Below are 23,044 nucleotides of genomic sequence, written 5' to 3'. Positions count from 1 at the left end.
ATTTTGCGTTGATGATTAAAAAGACAAAAAAAATATCTATGCGTTAAAATAAAAAAAAATTATTTTGGTTGACTTTTTTTATTGGTTTGTTGACCTACTTTTTCTCTAATAAAGAGCAAATAAATCAACACATAATTTTACCAAATATTTTTTGAAATAGATGGGTTATTCAGGTAGCTTAAAACCAATAAAATACCAACACTTTCAACTGGTTAAATAAATCAATTAAACAGATTAATTAATGATTATTTATCAAACACCCCTTATCAACATTAATTTTTCAAACATGCCCTGAGGCCATGGATTGCCCCACTAAATACTCAAGTTACTGTTATCTCAAACTTTTTTTTACTGGCCAATTTTGCTTTCCCGTTATCGTTATTTGATCTACTAATTTTAGGGATTAAATAATGTCAACAACTTTGACAATTATGTTACTATTATTTATTCTGCATCCATGATTGGAAAACAATTAAAATCGAATTCATTATAAATAGAGATATTACATGGTAGACGTATTTTTTCAGCGTAGTTATAGTAAGGTCACACCATGATATTTTCTCTGATATTTTCTCTGTTTTAATATTGTTGCTACATTTACTTTTAGTACAGAAATTAAGAAAAAAAAAACCTACCTTTTTAAAAACTACTTCATCCTTCATTTTCATTCTAAGTAAAACTGAGCAACATCTAAATCAAGTGTTTTAAAACTTGATGATACCAAAACAAAATCAGAATCAAGTGATTTATTTTTGAGGGAAGAATCAAGTGATTAAAACTGAACAAAATCAGAGAAAGTGATTAAAACTGAACAAAATCAAAAAAAAATCGGGAAAAATAGATGAGTAAATCGAAAAATTAACTTTAAACTAGATTTAAAAAATCATAACACAATAGATCAAACCCAAATCAGAACAAAAAATAACGTTAGAATAGATGATGATTAAACTCAAACAAGAACAAAAATTAACTTCAAGATAGATCAAAAATTTCATAACAAGATCTTAACAAACCAAAGCAAATCAAAAAACCAGATCTCGAATAATTGGTTCAATTTCACATATGAGTTTCAAAGCAAATCAAAAGATCCAAATCTCAATTGTAAACCAAAAGATGATGAAGGTTTCTAAGCAAAAATGAGAGTGAGAGTGAGAGAGAGAGAAATGGTAAGGGTTGGTTTTCATAGATGATGGATGAGGGTGGGTTTTCTAAAGAGGATGTGGTTTTATAGATGATGATGGATGACAAGGTGGGTTTTTTAAAGGATTATTATTAATTTTAATTAGGAATATGTAAGTAATAAATAATGGTAAATATAAAAGTTAATGAAGTATAGAGTAGGATAAAAAAAGAGGTAAAGTAGACATTTGATTAGTTGTTTTATTACTACAAATAAAAATATAGCAATTAATATAAAATTGTCAAAAATAGAAAATATAGCAAGTAATATGGAACTAAGAAAGTATACAAAAATTCTATAAATGAAAGATCCTTGGTGGTCGACTGCACAAGGTAGAACTGCACCTATGATATGTCAGGATTCCAATTAGAATAAAATTTTGTGAGAAAGGATAATAACATGATTCTTAAAAGAAAAATTTACATTATGTATTCATTCAATCCACCATTAATTTCACTTCATTCCATTCCTTTGAAATGATATCCCAATTTCCTCAAATTTGTTTTAATAACTATTAGCAATTAATATGATTCTTAAAAGAAAAATACATCACTTAGCAGCACTTGGAGGTTAAAAGCCGATTGCTCATCAAATGATACAAGGGCAAGAGTAGTGAGTAGATGCTATGCATCGAAGAGCTAATTTCAGACTTGAATTGGCAAGTCTTCTACAAGACTACAGAAAAGAAGACGATTAAGAAGATACAGAATGAACACGGACCTAATTTCAACAACACTACAAGCTCGTGCTAGGCTCACTTATGTAACAAAAGTGTCAGCGAGCACACCATCACAGAAAAGCCCTCGGCTGAAAATTCATCATTATGTGCAACCTCCTAGAACCTAATCATACTGTTCAAATGGCACCCGGACGAACAGCTGCCCGTGCAACGTCACCACCGCTGATGTCTGATGTGGATCAATTCTTGATGGAAGGCTAACAACCTAATCAAAAGAAATTTCAGGAATACCGAATGAGCGGAACTGATATTCCCACCAAAATAAAGGATGCAATGCAATATTCAAGAAAAATTGGGGAACAGTGAAGATAAAAACACATTCCATGACTAAAACTATGGAGTATGTGAGAACAGAGATGTATGGAATGAATTTCAATTTCTCCACAGACCAAACTCGAGAATGCAATTGACACAGTTTGACACTACCAAATAGGAGTATAATGCAAGCAAAGTACTTGTAGGCTTGCAGCCCTTATTGAATATTAACAGCACTTAAGTGAATGGAAAGAAATGTACTATCAGCCAGCCAATGGATTTGCTGCCCTCCTAAAAACCCAATAATTTTCTTTAACCTACCCCGCCACTACCAGCCTTGGCAGACACTAGTTTTATCTATGCTAAAAAATATTTTACTCGTGAACCTTAAATAATGACACAAGTTAATAAGTATACACGAAAGCTGGCAAGAAAAACATTCACTTATAGAGATTATAGGCATGAAACAAAATCATATAGATTGTCACCCAAAAAAGTATACTCACTGATTGCTTCATGATTAATTCATCACCAAAAGGATGCAACTTCTCCTTTTGCATCGTTTTGGTGACAGAGAAAGTATTTAATATCAACCACTACAATTCATACATAGATTACCTTCTTAAATGGTGTCACACTCCAAGGATTGTCTGGATTTTCAGGCTCACCAGATATAACTAAACGACCAGCTGGATCTGACTGGACACGCACCTATATTCACAGAAACAGAAGATATAGTTTCATAGAACATTATTACTATCAACACTGAGTTTGATGTAAAGAACCAAAATATATTGTGTTCCCCATCGAAAAGAACCTTGATTGCATCTATTAGAAACTGATGATGCATAAGGAAATCAAGTGGGAAACAGAATTGTAACCTCTTCACGCAGGAGACCTGGAACTAATGCGTAAACCTCGTAGCAATCTTTCTGATGCAGAGATTTAAAATTAACCAATTAGCATTTCCTAGAACAAGTTTGAGACATAGAAAATGCACAATTCATGCTTTAAAATATTTTAAAACTTACAGTCTCGCGAACATTTATCTTCACCCAATCGGCAGGAGATCCAATGTCAATAACTGTAGTTTCCGTTCTGGTACATTGGATAACAATGAGCATGGATATCAAGGAAGTAACAAGTAGAAGATATCTTTATTGCATGAAGTGAATAAACAAAGTGTCCAGATTGAAAGCCATTTTTGTTTACAAAAAACAAGGCTAACTTTTTCAGAAAAGAAATTCGCCAGCAAATAAACATTGTAGTTATGCACTTGTGTCCTAGGACAACTTTTCATCTGATACCAAGTTTGTCTAAGATGGTATCATGGTAGCCAGTATACCCATCAAAACCACATACTGGTCATTTAAGTTTTGGAATGTGGTTAAGAACTTTAAGAAAACAACTAAAATCAACTTTAATAGCAGCTAACAATATAAAAGATAGGATTTAAAGGTATGATTTAACAAAAGATACTAAAAATGAGAAGTCACACATCACAATTTTTAAATAGTACTTGAAAATATGCTTTTGCCTGCTTAAAGTTCATTTAAAAACCAAAAAACCAAACAGACTCAACAAAATCAGAACCCAGAAGAGTTTGTTTTCTAAATTCCAATCAATAATACTTCTGAAATTAAATCTGAAGTACAAATAGACAGCATCAAATGAGAAAGCCTGAACATGAGGGAAGCAAGACAATAGTACAAGGTACTAGGGAGATCGATGAAAAATATTTGTAGTGAAGTGAATATTTCCAAGGCCTTACTGAGTTTTTGGCATTTTCGTACGTGCAGGTTTGACAGAAAGATCTGTTGATGATTGTTTTTTTCGTTTTAGTATACCTGAGAAAAAAAAGAGAAAAAAATACATTAACAGATCACAGAACTAAAGGCCTAATGAAAACTTGACTGAAAAATCTGACAATGGAAATAACATAGCACAGAACATACCCAGGTTTTTCAGTTGTTTTTCTTTCTTGTTCAAGGAGATGGAAGTCTTATCCTAAATTTTAAAAGTTTTTTTAGAATAAATTTTAAAAACAAAGTAACTCAAATTAAATCACAAACATAACTCTAGTAAAACAAAGGCAGAAGTGAGAAGACAACCATATTACCTTAATGACGGGGTCGCTAACTTCACCATTGTCAAGAATACGCTGAGAATGCCAACCTTGCATAGCTCGAGCTGCAGACTCCCTGCGTGCCCGTCCTGATCCAGAGGCCTGAGTATTACCAGTGAGTCGAATATCCCAAGAAAAAGACTAAGCAAGCTTAATTTTTATATCCACATCACAACCAACATGTAATAAAATTTGTCATACAAAGCATAAAACCTTATTTAAAACCTAAGGTTAGCTAGCTAGAATCAACAAAATCTTTCAATTATATTTGCATTTAGAATTGCAGTACATTCAGCAGTTCACCTGCAATAATCTATAATTATTTTTAAGGTCAAAGCATGAAAAACTTCCAGAAGTACACTAAAGACTGCAAGTTTATAGAAGGTATAATAATCACAAACAAATATACGAGCACATTTTACACCTTTTTTTCCTTCGTCGCTTACAATAGGTATCATGTTGTAATAGGTATCTTAGAGTCTCCAACTCTACACACTGAATGGACTTGATAATCAGCAGGACATTTGTTGAAAAAAAAGACTAAATTCTCAAGCCTAATACATAAAGACTTCATCTATAAATTTTGGTAACTGATGTAAAGACACTATTTAGATTTTAGCCCATATACTAAGAACCTTCACAGCAGAATAAAGAGCTAAAATACTGGATCATTAATAAGAAGAATGTAATAAATGCGTCAGGTTAAACATGACCAACTCCGTCACCCACTATAACCAGTACCACCATCCAGACCCCATCCCTCCATCACCCATGGCCCACAGTTGAATCAAATGGATGGATTGATAACATATCAAAGCAATCATATACTTTTAGCAAATCAGTAATAATCATTTCAAATGTAACACTTGCCTTTATTAAATTAATTTACATAAATTTTTGAAAAATGCGTTACGCCTGGGCATGAAGGCTTAAGTTTTTGAAATTCCTAGCCAATGTCACATGATTCGCTAATTGCCTTGCGAATCGCGAATCAGAAAAGGCAAACTATGGTCGGTTTTAGGCTATTTTGGAACCATTTTGAGCGAATCACGAATCCAAAAGGCGAACTAACTAGCGAGTTATGTTTCACTGTTCCTAGCACAGCGTAACACAAAGTTACTGTGCTTGCCATGTGATATGCATGGCCAATCCATTGGCACAAAAGCATGGTATCTTAGTTTTAAAAGTCGCGAGGCTTTAAAGAGCTAAGGGTCCCTATGGCCTCTAGGAGGCGGGGGAGGGCGCTAGCTTTTGGGTTGTTAGGTGCCTCAAAATCCAGTAAAAAAACATATTCAAATCCTAAAAAAATCCAAAAACAGCAGAGAAAAAAAAAAGAGGAGAAAAAGGCGCCCCGGCACACATGCCTTCAAGCGCTATGAGGCGCTCTCCTTAAGGTGTAGCAACGCTTTGCCCAACTAAGGCGCCCAACACATCCCGCCCAAGGCCCAGCCTTAGACGCTTTTTAAAAGAATGCATGTTATAGAACTTGACACAGTGCTATACGTAGTGCTTCTCTCACTGCAATGCCCTGCATATTAGAAATACAACTTTACCTTCTTCAGATAAAAATATTAAATAACTCAATCACACAGAAGGTGATGAGACCAAAAACTTTCTCCAAACTGGTCAAGTAATACATTGTTGATAACAGTTCATAAATCCAGTAAATGAACCGCTAAATTAGCTTGGTTAAACAAACAAAATTCATTTACTATTTAGGCTGCCATCTATACATTACAGATATATGTCCAATCACAAGAGCATTGAGATCATCAAAGACATAACAGCAAATGTAAGATATTACACGGAAGCGAGTTAGCCCATGTCCTTAGAACCAAATGCTACTAAGAGTGAAATACTTCAGATAACAAACACAACAAAGAAATAAGCCAATAATATTGTTTTAGTTTCAGAGATAAGATAATCCAAGTGGATTAAAAACAAATGTCCTATACCTGATTTTCAGCACCCCCAGTCACTGCAAGTGAATCAGGAAGGCTTGAACCATCACTAATAGCCCTATATCTCTCATAATCAAGAAGCGCCTGAAAACAAAAACCACCAACTATAAATTTACATTATTAAACAAAGGAAATCCAACATCAAAAAATATGCAACTTTCAAGCAACTAGCAGAAACAAGTTGAAGAGCGCAACGCAAAAAAAAAGGGTATAGAAGAACCAATTGCAACCACCCCACACATATTGCATCATTTACCTTGCTATTTTCATCTACTTCAAAAAGGTGCAGGAAAGAGATGGAAAAATATATCTCATCTCCACCATCAAGCATTGACCATGTTAGAAACAGAAATCACTCCCTAAATAATCACAACAAAGCAGCTATGACCTACAAGGACTATGTAGTACTACTTATTTCTTTAAAGTCCATGCAGGGAACATACAAGTTCTCTGGCATAAACATTCAAAATACTGAACCTATGATCCTTATTATTTTGTACTAAAGCAAAAACCCCATGATAAAATACACAAAAACCTTTGATATACTAAAGAAGAATGATACTCATTCAAGTGAGTATAAAATGATAAGTTACCTTCTCATAAAATATGCGGAAGGTCCATGATACTGTAGTGCAAGTCCTGTCCAGAAGATCAATAAAAGATCAGCGAGAGAAATTATCAACGTATAGTCAGGTATAAAAAAGACTAGATAAATTAAAGAGACTATTTCTAACAATGTTTTCTGAAAGTGATCTTAATAACTCCAAATGACTAGATATATATTAAATCGGGCTCTTATCCCAAACAGGCAACTGATGTTGCTACACATAGGGGTGAATGTTACAATCTTAATATTGGATCACAAGTATACAGATTCTCCGTCTACATCAAGAACATGTTAGTGAAGGTGTTAACAATGTACTAGTTCATTACTTTTAGGAGGTGTTTAAAAACTGATTTTTGGTAGTTGTTGGTTGGTTTAATTCGCTTGTTTATCATTGATTTTTTGTGCTAGTTTATAAACTCCCCGTTAACTGTTTAAGTTAATTGTTATGTACATGTTTGGTACTTTGGTAAAAAAATAGTAGTGTTTAATTGTTTATTAAAGAAAAAGTCGATGAAAAAGTCAATAGCCAGTGAAACAAGTACTCATAGTAGCTTTTTAGTTTTGGCTGAAAAGTTAGCTTTTCAACTAGCTTAAAAGTCATTAACTAAACACCTTGTTTCGTTGTTTGACCAACTAAAAAACCAAAAGCCAAAAATCAACCAAAAAGCCATTTGCCAAACACATTCTTAACCGATTGGAAACTTAACGCACAATTTGGGGACTCTTAAGGCAATTGGGTATCTCTTTAACCTTTTTCCATTCACATTGTTTGTTAAAATCTTTTAATGGTTGTGGGCCTATGGCAAGATTGGTAGCTTGTTTTAGACATTGTTGAGAAGTAAGGGTCATGTCTCTTATTCTCATATGCAATTTGTCAAGATACCAATTTCTAACTTTAAGAAGTAAATAGCATGCTAAAGTCAAAGTTGGTTTATGATTGTATGTAATCACAAGGTTCAATTTGGTATCTTCCTCCCCTAAATTGTTATTCTAATAGACTGCAAGCTTCCACCGGCATATCACAAAATGTCGTTGAATTTTAGAAGATGTAAAGCACAAAGGGATCCTCGAACACCCATATGTTCATGAATCACAAACTTGAAAATTTTTGCAGCAATGCCTACAACTTGTCACTGATCTCATTCAAAGCATTCCATGTCCCCTTATGTAAGTTGTTTTTATTATAGTGCAAGAAGTGCATTCGTCATTTCCTTTTCTTGTGTTAAAAAAAAAAGACCAATAAATTTAATAGAATTTACAGAAGACAGACATCCCTTCATGACACTGAAGAATATTCATGGGGTTATAGTTCAAAAATTAGCTTAGAAAACAGTAACATATGTGTGAGGTAGCTCTGCCTTACAAATTCACCATCAAACTAACCAACCCTTCCATTACACAAGATCCGCACTCATACATGAAAACACTGTGGCCATATCAAATGCAAGAATGGATCATGAGCAAGTTTAATTAATAATAGACATCAAAAAAGAATATATCAATGAAAGGCTAGTTACGTTACTTGGGGGGTTTAAATGACTCTCCCACTTGGCGCCAATATTTACATGCTGTCACCTGCTCACAAGTAATAAAAGGCATATTTAGTGGCCCTTTCCCTCAAATCAGGGAATTTTACAAGAAGCAAAAGTATCTAGCTAGCTAAATCTCTTAATCACAGATGAGTACTTGACAAAAAGATCTTCAAAGGATGCACACTGGAGAATACCTAGATACGCCAAGCAAAACACAAGTATTAAGAAAAAAAATAGCTAGTATAGATTTACAAATGAATGAAAGATGTTCCAATCACTGGTCAGTGCCTAGTGCCTACCTTTATCACTTGGGTTTGCTACTACATGCTAATTAGAAGGAAAGGGTGAGCAGTTGGATTTCGAAGAACTACAACTGTAGAACTGATTGGTAACTCGAATAATCCAAAAAAGAAAAACTCTACCAGCCCAACAAAAAAATTACCACATGGATACCTATTAGTGTAAATGTGTAATTTGAACAAGTGACTGTTAGATAATATAGCAGGTAGAAAAGGGTCGAATATGTAATTAAAAAAACAGTGTGCTAATGTGCAAGTTTCCAAGAGCAGAGTGGATTGGCATGCTCCATACTATCAAACGAAACAACAAACCTATGTTAAGCAGGAAAACACATCTCTATAGTGCAGAATAGATATATTAAGAAACGTGACTATGATCAGAAAGTGTTTCTAGCAATATAGAAAAGAAAACCAATATTAATACTTCATACTTTTGTCCATAGTCTCAAAATAAACCCTACTATCAATTAACTCGAAATAATCCATACTATTAGAAAAACCTTCTCTTGACAATGATACTTTTTGTTTTTCTTCCAAAAATAATCCTAACATTTTAGAAAAAAAAAAAAAACATAGTCTGAATCATCAAAAGAAGATTAATATAGAGTATGGATTATAATAGTTTGAGTTTGTTTTGAAACGATGGACAAAAGTATGGATTATTAAAATCAAATTTTCCTTATAGAAAAAAATTTAATACACAGATTATTATAGGACATGTCAAACAGCAAAAACCCCAAGAGTCACCTGCATGCTTCCAAATTCTTCTCATCACAATGATAAACATATCCAAAATCTCTAATTGGGAAGTCAATACTCCTCTTTAACAGATTACAAGATTAAACCACTAATTAATAGTGCTCAAACATAATTACAAGCCCCAGAACTACTCAACTTACCACTTACCTTCGGAAAGTATTATCAACTAAAAGCAGAAAAGATCACAGGAAAACCTAACAAATGATTGAACACTAGCTGTATTAAGTTAACAGTCTTGAAGCATCTAGGAGCTTCACACTTATTTATGTTGATGAAGCTTAGCCAAAAATAGTAAAATACAGTCGCAACTTGTCTTGTTCCACCAGAAAGCACCAATATAGCAGTATCAATGATTTAAACGATCATCTATTAACTTAATATGGAATACAAGGCAACAAAGAGAACAAGCACTATCATACCTTGTCATAGCCCCCCAGCTTCACAACAGCTCTCCAGAGCCTAGTAAAAAATACAGATATGATTACATAAACATAGGTACCTAAAAACAACTAAGATTAGTAATAATCAATTCACCACATGGTTAAAGGAACTTACTTCAGCAAATTCAGTGCTCCTCCATAGAATTTTGGCGGTTTAAAATCTAGACTTCTCTCCTTATGGAACTTCTCAAGTTCTATTACAAAAGCTTCTTGTTCATCTTCTGTTCCTGAATCCCCTCCGCCTGAAGTATCAGTGTCAAATATGCTATATTGACTTGTATTTCTGCCATCTTCATTCATTGATCCTTCTTCAGTGTGCGCCTCATTCTTCAGTTGTTCCTTAAAGTGTTCTACCTTCAGTGAAGAAAATCAAATTTTAGATATAATTTCATTGCCAAATTGCATATCTTTAAGTGACTCATGAGCATAGGACTTTACATCATGGCCCTCCTCTGTGTCAAATGTTATGGATTCCTTTTCCTCATCTAACGGAGATTTCTGATTAGCTCCCATTTTATTTTTCACTGAGGCCTCTGGTACACCAATATCTACAAGATAGTTTTCAGGGGATAAAAATATTAAAGCAACCAGAAAGGATATACAAAGAACATTTTATCACAGTATTAACCTATAAGCAACAAATAAATAAAACTCCAATTCAAAAAGATCCAAAAGTAACCAATACAAGCTTTTATTTAATGAACGTCACATACCAATATCATCCGCAGAGGGTGTGATATCTCCAGCATGCACTGTTTTGCGGTTTTCAACCCCATGAATTGGAGAGTCCACAATCCTATCAGGGTTATTAGCAAGAGAAACCTCCACATTCAACACCTTTCCACCATTAATAGACACATCAACTGTACCAGGTTCCAGTTTGTTCTCCTGCTCATCCTCTGTATCCTCTTCTGATTCTTCTGTATCCTCTTCTTCTTCCTCTTCTGATTCTTCTTCAACCCCCTCCACCTCCTCTACCTCTTCCTCCACCTCTTCGTCATCTTCTTCTTCTTGCTCCTCTTCCTCATCCTCATCTTCCTCCTCCTCTTCCCTCTCTTCCTTTTCTTCCATGTCTTCCTTTTCCTCTATATGTTCCTCACTGACCATCTCCTTTGTCAGAGCAACTGAATCATCGTTTGCAGACCCAGAAATGTCACCACTTGATTGATCCACCTCCTTTACTTCAGTCATTGATCTATGCCAAAGTCCCAAAAATATAGCAAACGCAAGAAGCACCTAAATACCATACATTAAGAGCAAATTGTTTACTAAGTATCAAATCATATCAATATTGCACACCATATTTTAATAGACGTATATGCACGGCCAAAAAAAAAATAGAGCTACATTTCTTGCGCTCATGGCTACCGCATTACAATCTAGTCACTCAGTAAATCGAAAATAATAATAATCCTAGGGTACATCTATCATCAATATAAATATTCTTGGCATATGATATTATGACGGTTTTCCTATCCAGCTATGTACATCACTACAGAAAATAAATTTTAGAACAAATATAATTTCAAAACTGGAACCAAAATGAGCATGTTGGGATCTAGTAAATCACGTCAACCTATCAAGACAACATAAGGAAATTGGATGAATGCGGCCTTTTTCAACAATACTAGAGAAGTGAATCCTCGATAATACCTTTCATATAAAATGCTATGATATACACTAATCCACAATAAAAAATAAATGTTGACAATGTATACAATCACATTAATTAGCAACATCCAATTCACCTGTTTTAAACTCTTGCATGAATATTTTGGAGAAAAAAAAATTATAGCTTGCCACCATTTGTATCAATGAAATACATAAGATTATAATGCATTACCTTTTTTCATAGAATAGTATATCTACATAACTCATGAGCTTGCAAAACTCATACAGCAAAAAAGCCAGTCAAATAAGCTAATATTTTAATCTAGAAGATAAAAACACAAAGGATTAAAACGAAGCCACTAACAGATACGAATGACATGAATAACCCAGAGGTGCTTCTTAATTTATTCATCCCGAGGGAATTGACCCATTGATCACTGGATCAGTTTCACCAAAAAAATCAGCTTACATGATAAACTTAAACTTAATCAAATGGCTTCAGTACCCAGCCATATTCCACAGCTTGAGCGATGCTTATGCTTAATCAATTAACTGAAACTTTCTTTTGTTACCCTAATGTCCCACATCCACCATATTGAATGGTTTTATCAGATGACGCTCAAATAAAAGGAGAAAAATTATCTAATTTGACACTCAAGTCTTATATGTTAACAAAAGTTGCCAAGCACTCACAACCAGAACTAATTAATTCATACAATACACTCAGCTATAGAGAATGCATTCTCCTGTGAGAAAAAAGAGTAGTTAACATATCAAAGGTATGATTAGTCATCCTATATTTAGGAAACGTATTTTGTATGAATTGGGTTCAATCTACTCTTTTAGACTGCACTTAATGTGTAAGAAAGATGAAGAATAGATTAGAACTCGCAAAATCAATATTTTCATCACGACGATTGACAAATGAAAGCACTCATGTCATATTCACCACATACCTCCAAGGAATTTGCTCAAAAATGACCGTTCTACCTTCCTTCCTATAATCCAATAAAAGGGCAATAGCACTAAAGTCTTACGCACACTCACAAAAGCAACTGTAAATTCCTTTATTCTCTTTTTAACATGCATTAGTCTGATATATACTTTATAACTATCATCATTATCATAAAAATAAAAGCAAATTCCTTTTCCTCCTACTAATTTCATCTTCAAGACGTCAGTAACTGACTCTGTTTTTTACGTCATCAGGAGATTTCAAGCATAGTTCAACCTGGAACCGAGTGCCAGCAAATGATCTTGCCAGCTAATGCCATACCTTTTAAGATTTTATTTCAAAATTTAAAGCAATAAGAAACCTAGAAAAGCAGCAATTGAAAAATCCACCATATCAATAAATTAACTAATTTTAATTCTTCTTCCAACTAGTCCAAGGCATTTTCAGATGAATAAGCTTTCAAATTTTACGCACATAAACCTATTAACATGCAGCAACAACAAATTTAAACTAGTTTGCAAAATGAGTTGCGGATACGAAATTTGAGGATAATTGAGACCGATATAGAGATTACCTACCAGTTAACTGAATAATTGAAGCTTCTTTTTTAGCTACAATGGCGACAAATGGCGCGAATTGAAACTTATCGAATGCTGAATTTCAGTGTAAATCGACAAATTGAGTCTTCATTGCTGAAAAATTGAAAATGTAATTCGAAAAATTCAATATATTAACAGATTCAATGAAATTTAAAGAAGCGAATTACACTGATTGAGAGAATGAGAAGTAATAGTAGTAGTACAATAGAGAAAGTGGGAGAGTGGAAATGGAGATGCTGGTGCTAGGGCACGGGTATCAGAATTCAGCGAGTTTTCTGTTTTTCATTTTTCACTGTTTAGAATAGGATATTTCATTCAATATTTGATTATTTTTGTCTTTATGGGCTCTTTAAACAGGCTTTGTTCACTGGGCTTCTTTTGAGGTATGGCCATATCGGGGAAAATGGGAATTTTTGAAAACGGTGAGCGAAAAAAAAAAATTAATAATTGAATAAACTATTATGTGTGAAAACCCAGACCTATGATTTGAAGCTGTTCGCAGTTACTAACTGCGAACAGGTTAAAAAAGACAAAATAGTTGTTCGCAGTTAGTAACTGCGAACAGCAAAAAGACAAAATAGTTATTCGCAGTTGCAGTTAGTAACTGCGAACAGCTATTTGACCTAAAAAAAAAGTAATAAATATTTTTTTTTTTCTGTTCGCGAACAGCTATTTTGTCTTTTTTGACCTGTTCGCAGTTAGTAACTGCGAACAGCTCCAAACCATAAGTCTGGAGTTTTCACGCTTAGTTTTGGAAAAAGTTTGAATAATAGTTTATTCAATTAATTTTTTTTTTTTTCGCTCACCTTTTTCAAAAATTCGAAAAATGGGACTATGGATCCGTGGCAAATAAGGTTGGGCAAGGGTACAAGATCATGCGGGTGTTTGACAATTGATTGTTAACAGTTAATTGTTGGTTTTTTAGTTGATTTGTTTGACCAATTGAAAATGTTAGCTTTTAAGTTAACTAAAAAGACAATTATTTATAGAGATGTTTGATAAATTTAGGTATTGGTTGTTAGCTTTTTATTAGAGAACAAGTTGGTCAACGAGCCAAAAGCCAACAAAAAAAACTATCTAGAGTTGTTTTTTTATTTTGGCTTATAAAAAACCAGCTTTTCAACTAGCTTTAAAGCCATTAACCAAACATTATTTTAGTTGTTTGACCAATCAACAAGTTAAAAACCAAAAGTCAACCAAAATACCAACGTAATAGCCAACATCGAAACACCTTCATATTCGAACTCTGTTGGCGCGTATCTTATTTTAAGGGTTTGGTCTATTTTATTGGGATTCTAAGGATCTGAGTCCAACTCTGGATCTAAGTAATCTAATACTCTTTCCAATTCTCTTTTATTGTCCAATTTCCTTGTTTGGGAATAGGCAATTCACCTCTATTGTCCTACATATATCTACAGTTCGTCTTATATGAGACCATCTCACGGATTCATATAATTAGCCAAATTTTATAAGTGACCACTTTAACACAATAAATATATATAGGTCAATCCAATAGAACTGATCTCATCATGAAACCGTCTCATTTAAAAATTGTGTTCTAATATTAGGTTAGATTATAGTACAAATTTGTCCTTATAAATACGATTTTATACAAAAATACCCCTTCTAACTTTACTAACCTTATTTATTATATATTATTTCATGTGATATAGCACATGAGGATCACTATTTTATGTGGTATCCTCCATTTCTTAAAATTTGTACCTAAACTAAATAGAACAATAAAAGGATAGAGGTGGATTAAAATATGTAACTTTAAGTTTTATATCAGATTGTCTCACAATGAGACGGACCATACAATTAACATATTTTTCTAATTTACATTAAGATCACAATTGTTCACTTAAAGGTTATATCAATCAGTTTATAACTCCAAAAAAGTGATTACTTTAAAACTGTAAGTAATCACTTTAAGTAGTAATTGGTCACTTAGCTTTAATATTATAAATAATTATTTTAAGGTTATAACTTATTACTTTAAGATTATAATGAGTGATTACTTTAAGACCATAAGTAATTACTTTAAGGTTATAATTAGAATATTTAATAATTTTGGTTGAATCTCATCTGCCTCTCATCATCTCAAGTGAAATATTTAGTACCGTATATGAAGAATACATATGGTGTATCTACGCTTCTAACTCAAAGGCTTTCATATGAGATAATGTATTAGAGTATGAACATATTGCAAATTCTCAATTATCAACTTAAACTTTTAGTTAAATTATTTTTTTTAGGCTCAATAAAAGAAAGTTTTTGTATCTCAACTCTATGAGGTAGCTATTGATCACAAAAATATGTAGGAAAAGAGAAGAGTCCCAAGTCTCAAGTCTCAAAACAAAAATAAAAGCATGGGGGGAGTAGGGTTACAAAATCAAGCAAAAAGGAAGCTATGTAGGAGCTACAACAGCTAATAAGGCTACTCTTATTAAACAGATAAGATTACATTGCTTAGCCAAGAAAAGAATTGACCTATCATAAAATAAACGATAGGGATAGGGGTATACTACCAATATTATCCCCACAAAATGCATGTGAAACTCAAACATGATAATAATGAATAAAACAGTACTGTATCTGTAATATTGTTTCAATTAGTTATTTACCATTTATGAATGGGATTGGGACCAATAAAGGACTAGATGATGTGGTCGGGGAAAGCTGCCTTACTTTAGAATTGGCCGGAGTATACAGGGACTCGAGTCATGCTGCCTGGCTACACCCAACAAAACTGTCCGAGTTCATGCCACTGCAGGATGATTGTTTGGTTTGGTTTGGTTTGGTTTGATGACCAATAAAATACTGAAGTTTTTTATGTTGGGTTTGAATTAGTTATGAGTTAAAAGTGACATATGTTTATATGAAGTACTCCATTTTTTAAAGATTATGTTCCCTAAGCATAGTTAAACAACGATATGAAAAAAGTTATGCAAAATTGTACTTTATATGTTTTTATTTGTTTTTTTTATTTATTTTTTTTATATCAATCAACAGTTAGTCTCTTGAGAAATCGTTTGTTTGAGAAACGTACTTTAAGCTCAACTCATTAAAGATTAATTTCTATTTATCGTATTCTTAATGCCTACTTACATTATCTTTAATGCCTATTTTTAATATTTTAAATGTCTATTTACATTATTCTTAATACCTACTTACAATATTTTAAAATAATATATGATGGGCCGGCATAATTAGAGATAGTCTCTCAAAGAGACCGTTTCTCACATTAATTTGTGATCAATCAGAACTTTAAAGTCAAGTAATTTTAATTGTGAGTTTTTAAAATTATAAAAAGTTAATATTTAAAAAGTATATATTGAAACGAATTTATCATGATTCCACGTGAATATGTTTTTTATATAGTCAAAATTAAACACTAAAATTGGTAAATTCTATTTTGAGAAAAACAAATGAAAAATGAGAGTAAGATATTATGTAAATCGATCGCAAATTCCATTCATTTAGATTTTTACTTGATCTCAAAGTTTATATGTATTTGATTGGTGTTAATTATTTTGATATAAATGTCATATAACTCTTTTAACGAATAATTATTTTTAATTTCAAAAATATTATTTTTAATTTCAAAAATATTATATGCACTTTAAAAATTTGCTGCCCTTATTTTTATTTTATATAAATTTCATCAACTATGGCATTACGTGATGCTCTATCTCAATATACTATAGTAATATTTGTTTTTATTTTCTTTCTTTTCATGTGATAATTTTTTAGAGAAGGGTAACAATAAAAAAATGTGAAATATATATAGTATTTGAGTACGATATATAATATATAAGAACTCTTATTTTTAGGATCCCATACCATTGAATATATAGACGTTGCACATAGCAGCGTTCACAACCGACTACCGAGTATCCGATTTTTTTAGTTCCCAGAAAGCCGAGTATCCAGTTAGTCGGGTACTTGTTTTATCGGCCTATTAGCCGAACATCCACATAAATCTGGTTGAAACACCGGATACCGAACTAGACAAGTACTATTATTCGAGAACTTCCATCCCTCTTGCTCTTTTTGCCAGATTAGTATACAGCAGACAAGTAATTTTGTAGCTTTGAAAGAAATTTGTGCATTTATATTTCACAGGTCAATGGGTACCCAATGAAAGCAATTTTGTAGCCCATAATACAATAACCTGGTTAAGAGGGTCAAATACCCAACTTGCAGTTTATATTTTTTTTAAAAATGACCCGTCATTTAAAATACAGATCAATATATCAAATTGATTGATTTTGATTTTTTTTTTAAACACCCAACTTGCAAATGTAACTCCAAACTTGGGCCTTGATTGCGATTTGTGTGTTTATTGCGTAGCACGAGATACATGACCGTGCACCAGCACTCTCGTCTGACTTGCCTCTAAAAATAAAAATATATGCAAGGAAAAGCTGGTTCTATAGTCTATACCAATTGTAGTGTAGTAAATGTTTGTTGGGACAAATCAAACTGCGACTACGTGACCTCTCAGCTCACCTGACCTGCCTTTTTCTTTAATTATCCCACCTTTTTTACCCCTTTTTGTCAAAAGCCCATTTAGATCACCGGCCTGTTTGGTAATAGGATGCACATAGTTCAGTTAGAAAGGCCTTATCAGACCGTTCAGCTCATCAAACTAAAACGGATTACGGTTTTTTGCTTTAAATCTTTTTCTTAAATAATATACTCTATTATTATGATTAAATGTCACTGTTTAATTTAACATTTATTTTTTATTCTCGAACTATAAGTTAAATTATACTCCCTTATATTCATAGATAAAAGGACATTTGGGTTTTACAGCAAAATCAAGGAGAGGTGAGGGACCACTTAAAAATGAATGAAAAACTCTCTTTTTCCTTAAAGGTCATTGATATTATATGTTGTTGCGTAGTTGTAGTAAGGGTAAAAGGGTAAAAAAAAATATATAAATAGAAATAGGACGTAATTAATAAATTGACCAAAAAAAGTAATGTCCCTAAATCAATAAATATGAGGGAGTAATAATGAATGATAAATTTAATTCATCTCAATTAAGTAAAATCAATATTTGCACTGACTAATTATTGTGTTGACCGTTATATTTATTAATTTAGTTGGTTTGTTGATTACAAGTTATTTTTTTACTCGAGTTGGAGACTTTTTAGCCGCGCTTTTCTTTATGGGTATGAGTTGTCACCGTGCTTTTCTCCTCAGACCTTGTTTATAGTTTTCTAAGAGCGGGATACATTGGATATGATGATGATGATAATGAGTAGTTAATAAGCTCATAATTAATGTCTTAATTTTATTATACTTTTGAGTATATTTTTGAAATTTTTATTTTAAAGTGTCGATTGTCATTACATTTTTAAAGCGTTAATATTGCTATACCTGAGTACATAAATATATCTTTAATGTGTAAATTTTTTAATAACATGGTAAGTCCAAAGAAGTTAAGTGAAAAATTGAACTCATAATTCTACTTGAAAGGTAATATTTATTTTAATGGAGACATCAAAAGTATTAATGTAGCGTTTAGAAACAAGTATTTCATTTCAAATTATGGATTTCAATTATAAAATTATAAATGAAGAATTTGAGAATGACAAGGTTTGAGTAGTCATTCTCAAATTCTTAACTTTAACTACTTTAAAAACAATGGTGAAATTTAATCGAAATTCAAATTTGAAAATTTTTTATTTTCCAAACAATTGAACAAACTCCAAAATTCTAAATGCAATTATTATTTCTAAACATGACATAAGTAAATTTTAATACGTCTTTAAAGTGTTAATTTGTGTATATCTCAAAAAAATTGACACTCATTCTACCATACGTTTGACTCATATTAAACAAGTGATTGCAAATTGAAGATAATAATAATCTATAAGACAAAGGAAGATAAGAATCTCACTCGTGATTATATTTTCTCTATTTTAGTTTGTTAGTTACGCCTTTAAAAAAATTATGAAAACTTTTTAACGAAAATGTAATCTGAAAACTAAAATGAAAGGAATATATTATTATTATCATTGCACTCAGTGTATTCCGTATTTCTGGTCATAAAAAACTATGATCAGGTTTGGATAGGGAGAAAAAGCGAAAACTCACCCGTAAAATAAGATGTGGATTACTTATTACATGTTGGCTTACAAACGCATCGAGCCTTGTTACGCTTTTTGTGTTTCCTAATTTGATCATTGTTTTGGCATGGTTTGATCACGGTAGATAACATTATTCATTACCATTTTAGGACAAACATTTGACGATGTAATAATAAATTTAATACATTATATTTAGGATATAGATGTTATCAACACAAATTTGATGCTTTTAATGTGGTTATACTTTTTATATAAATCTTTTATATTCCCTCACATCAACAATATTCCTAATTGCAATTTAGGGTTTAGTACTTTATTGAGTTAACTTCTTTTAATTATTTTTTATCACAAGATATGTTATGCTTTAGTCTTTTCAATCGAAATTTATAGAGTTAAAATGAAATGAAATGAAATAATTATTGATCGAATCAACTAAATATAGGCTTTATTCTCGATAACTTAATTTTAGATATATAGTAATGTAAATATGAAGTACTTAAATTTAGCTTAATTCTATTCGGTCTAGTTCACATATAGTTGATCTAATTTGATTAAATGACTTTTATAATTTTTAGATTTTTACAATTAAAGTTATTTAACTTTTAAATTTGTATTGGGATTTGCGAAAAAATAAATGGGAAGAAATAAAACACAACACACATAACATAAATTATGCAAAATGAGTAAATGAGCAAGACGACTAGAATTTAATGGTACTCAAGGCATCTCTTCCCAAATCAAAGATTTCTTATTTATTGACATTGATTCAACAATTTACTACAATTTATTTCTTATTTCTTAACACTTGACAATGATTTCACCAATGTTTTAATACAATTTACACTTACAAGAGCTTTGTCACATACAAACACCAGTGAGCACATACAAACACCAGTGAGCAGTGTCCTCTTTATCTATAAGGATTCAATAGTCTAACAACAAAAGTGTTTTCTATCTTCCCCATGCCTCTACTAACCTTGAAAATATATTTTATAATCCTAAGGTCCAAGAAATCCAACATAAGAATTCCAAAAAGATTCATGAATGCAACACAACAAATTTGAGGTTATGACATGATTGCTTGATCGAGACACCCACTTGTTCGATCGAGCAACCTATAAAAAAAGCTACTTACATAATTTTTACCTATTATGTTGCTCGGTCGAGCAACATCTATCTAAGCACTTTTTTTTTGCAATATAAGAGAAGTTCAACATAAGAATTCCTAAAAGATTCACACGTGCAAAACAATAAATTCAAAGTTATAATAACTTTTCTTGATTGGGACACCTACTAGCTCAATCAACCAACCTATCAAAAAGCTATTGAATTGCTATCTGCTATGTTGTTCAATCAAGTCCCTAGTTTGCTCGGTCGAGCAATCTTTATTTGACCATTTTTTCGCAAATTTTTGCTTGAAACTTTTAGCATATAATGTCCATATTGCTTCCCATCATTGCTCTCTTCAAGAATAGAAATAGTTTCCCCTATCGAGTGCTCAAACTCGTCATAATTCTAAATAATTTGGTTCTTAACTAAACAACAATCTATTCTAATTTTTTTTAAATAAAATAATATAATGACGAGAGTCGAGACCCTAGCTTCATCGTTAGTGGTGGGTTGAAGAGGAGAGGGAAACAAAATTGAAAAGAAAGAACATCTATCTTTAAATTGAAATCTAAATCCAAACACATTAAATTTTAAAATTGTAAAAATTTACAAAGGCACATTAATAATCCACCTAAACTTTAAAAAGATAAATTAACAATAAAAGTAGTACTAGTATGTAAAATCTAAAATGAAAAAGTAGAGGATTAAAATAGAAGAAAGGAACCAATCAAAGTAGTGGTTAGCACTGAACAAGAGGATTTGAATTATGACTACCATCATCTTCATCATTTACTACTAATTCTTCGAAGTGGTCCTACTAAACCAATTCAGCACTATTCTTCAAGATTACCGACCTCAATTATATGCAACTTAGCATAGCATACTAATGTCAGAATTTCAGAACCAACATTATTTTACTATTTATTTTTTCACTTTTTTACCGTTTCATTAACTTTATAATATTTATATTTTAATTACTCCCCGTTCTTTTTTATCTTCCACATTATTATAATGGTAGTTTTAAAAGTTCTTTCATTTTAAAATACTTTCTATTTTTAAAAAGTTTTTATCCCACTTTTACCCCTTAAAACCCCTCTTTTTCTTTTAATATACCACTTTTCTTTTATTTATAATTATTTTCTCTCTCATACTTTCAATACAATTATTACTTCACACTACTCTTTAATTAAAATAATACCCACTACAACCTCATACTTCCAATACAATCATTACTTCACACTACTGTTTAATTAAAATAATACCCACTACAATCCAAATATTCTATTTTCCTTAATATGTGTGAAAAATACAAAGTAGAAGATCAAAAAAAAACGAAGGGAGTAGTTTTTCTTTACTTTTAATCATTTTTTCACTTTTAATTATATCCACGCAATGTAGTGATTCACATTAAGGGCCTATTTGGATTAAGTGTAAATATGTAAAAAAGTAAATAAAAGTCAAAGTAGCAAAATAAAGTTAATTAATTAGAATATTAACTGAATTTAATTGTTAAAATGATAGAAAAATTGGTTAAAAAAATTAAAAAATAGATATAATAACAATTGATTCTCTCATTTCACGGCATAAATTTTTACCTTGGGAAGGTTGGGGTTCAGGGGAATACTTTTCCTTTGAACAATGGAAATAATTTTTTTTTTATTCCTCTTTTTAAATTTAATTTAAATTTACTTTTTTAATAAGTATTTGAATTAGTTTATTTTATATTTCTTCTTATCTTTATTCATTAATTTGACTTTTTACTCTATAAACATTTATCATCAATTGAAACTAGCTAGGGGTGGTCATGTGTCCAGGATTTTGTTGGATCCGCCCTAAATCCGTCCCTTTTTAAGGGTTTGAGTTTTATTTTTTGAGACCGATCGGATCCGGGTCGGATTTTAATCTATAAAATAGTTGGCGGGTCCAAATCCGAGTCCGAGAGTTAGGACTTGGACCCGAACCCAGACCCTACCTCTAGACCCGGTCCTTGGACCCGCCCGCAGACCTGGATCCAGACCCTTTATATATATATATATATATATATATATATATTTGTATTAAATTAGTATTAAATTGTCTTATAATCTTACTATTTTGTGACTTTTCTATATATATATATATATATATATATATATATATATATATATATATATATATATATATATGACGCTATGGATGTATAATTAGTATTAAATATTTGTAAAATACGCGAATGACTTACAAAAGGTTTAAATGTGTCAAATCAAAGAAATTTCTTGAGACCCATTAAGGACCCTAAACCCATCAAATTTGAAGGGTTTGGGTCTGGGTCTGAAAAATTTGGAGGCTTAGGGTCCAAATTCGGATTTAAATCTATAAAAAATAAAAGGATCTAAGTCCGAATTTTGCTAGACCCGTTCCAAAACCATCCCATGACCATCCCTAAAACCAGCCCTAAATTACTAATTATTTGTTTTAGATACTGCAGAGACAGAGTAACTATTCATTGTTTCCGTTTTTAGGCTATAGTAAATATATTAGTTTCAACCTTTATTTTTACCTACTGTAATTCAATAAAGTCAATAAATTACTTACATTGCTAGTACATCTATACTCTATCCAGCAGCAAGAGAAAAAGTGTTGGAAACACTAATCTAAAATAAGCATGGATTTTGCTGGTCCCACTTTATGGAACTCCCTTATTCACAAAAAAAGCCAAACTAACTCTAAAACTGTCAGTATTTTGAATTTACCAAAATACCCTTCTGTATTCAATCTCTCCCCACTTC

At 31.9% G+C, this 23,044-nt stretch overlaps 1 protein-coding gene across 2 annotated transcripts; it reads right to left on the bottom strand.

The window, feature by feature from the left end:
* Positions 1-1,611: 1,611 nt before the first annotated feature.
* On the bottom strand, positions 1,612-13,382 carry LOC130812830 (AT-rich interactive domain-containing protein 5-like). Of its 2 annotated transcripts, XM_057678445.1 has the most exons (16): positions 13,266-13,382; positions 13,042-13,155; positions 10,611-11,133; positions 10,336-10,445; positions 10,013-10,251; positions 9,877-9,916; positions 8,390-8,442; positions 6,854-6,899; positions 6,255-6,344; positions 4,294-4,401; positions 4,130-4,181; positions 3,946-4,021; positions 3,206-3,272; positions 3,056-3,106; positions 2,793-2,885; positions 1,612-2,124 (listed from the first exon to the last, which is right to left on the bottom strand). In XM_057678445.1, exons 3-16 carry the CDS (start codon positions 11,086-11,088, stop codon positions 2,023-2,025), a joined length of 1,605 nt encoding a protein of 534 aa, XP_057534428.1. In that variant the 5' UTR covers positions 11,089-11,133; positions 13,042-13,155; positions 13,266-13,382; the 3' UTR covers positions 1,612-2,022. The 2 variants fall into 2 exon arrangements, with proteins under 2 accessions (XP_057534428.1, XP_057534427.1); XM_057678444.1 differs by having other exon boundaries at positions 13,042-13,370.
* Between the last annotated feature and the right edge of the window lie 9,662 nt (positions 13,383-23,044).

Source organism: Amaranthus tricolor, chromosome 5, assembly GCF_026212465.1.
Source record: "Amaranthus tricolor cultivar Red isolate AtriRed21 chromosome 5, ASM2621246v1, whole genome shotgun sequence".
Classification (NCBI taxonomy): Eukaryota; Viridiplantae; Streptophyta; class Magnoliopsida; order Caryophyllales; family Amaranthaceae; genus Amaranthus; species Amaranthus tricolor.
The sequence above is the reverse complement of the archived record's forward strand: the minus strand, read 5'-3'. Positions and strand labels throughout refer to the sequence as shown.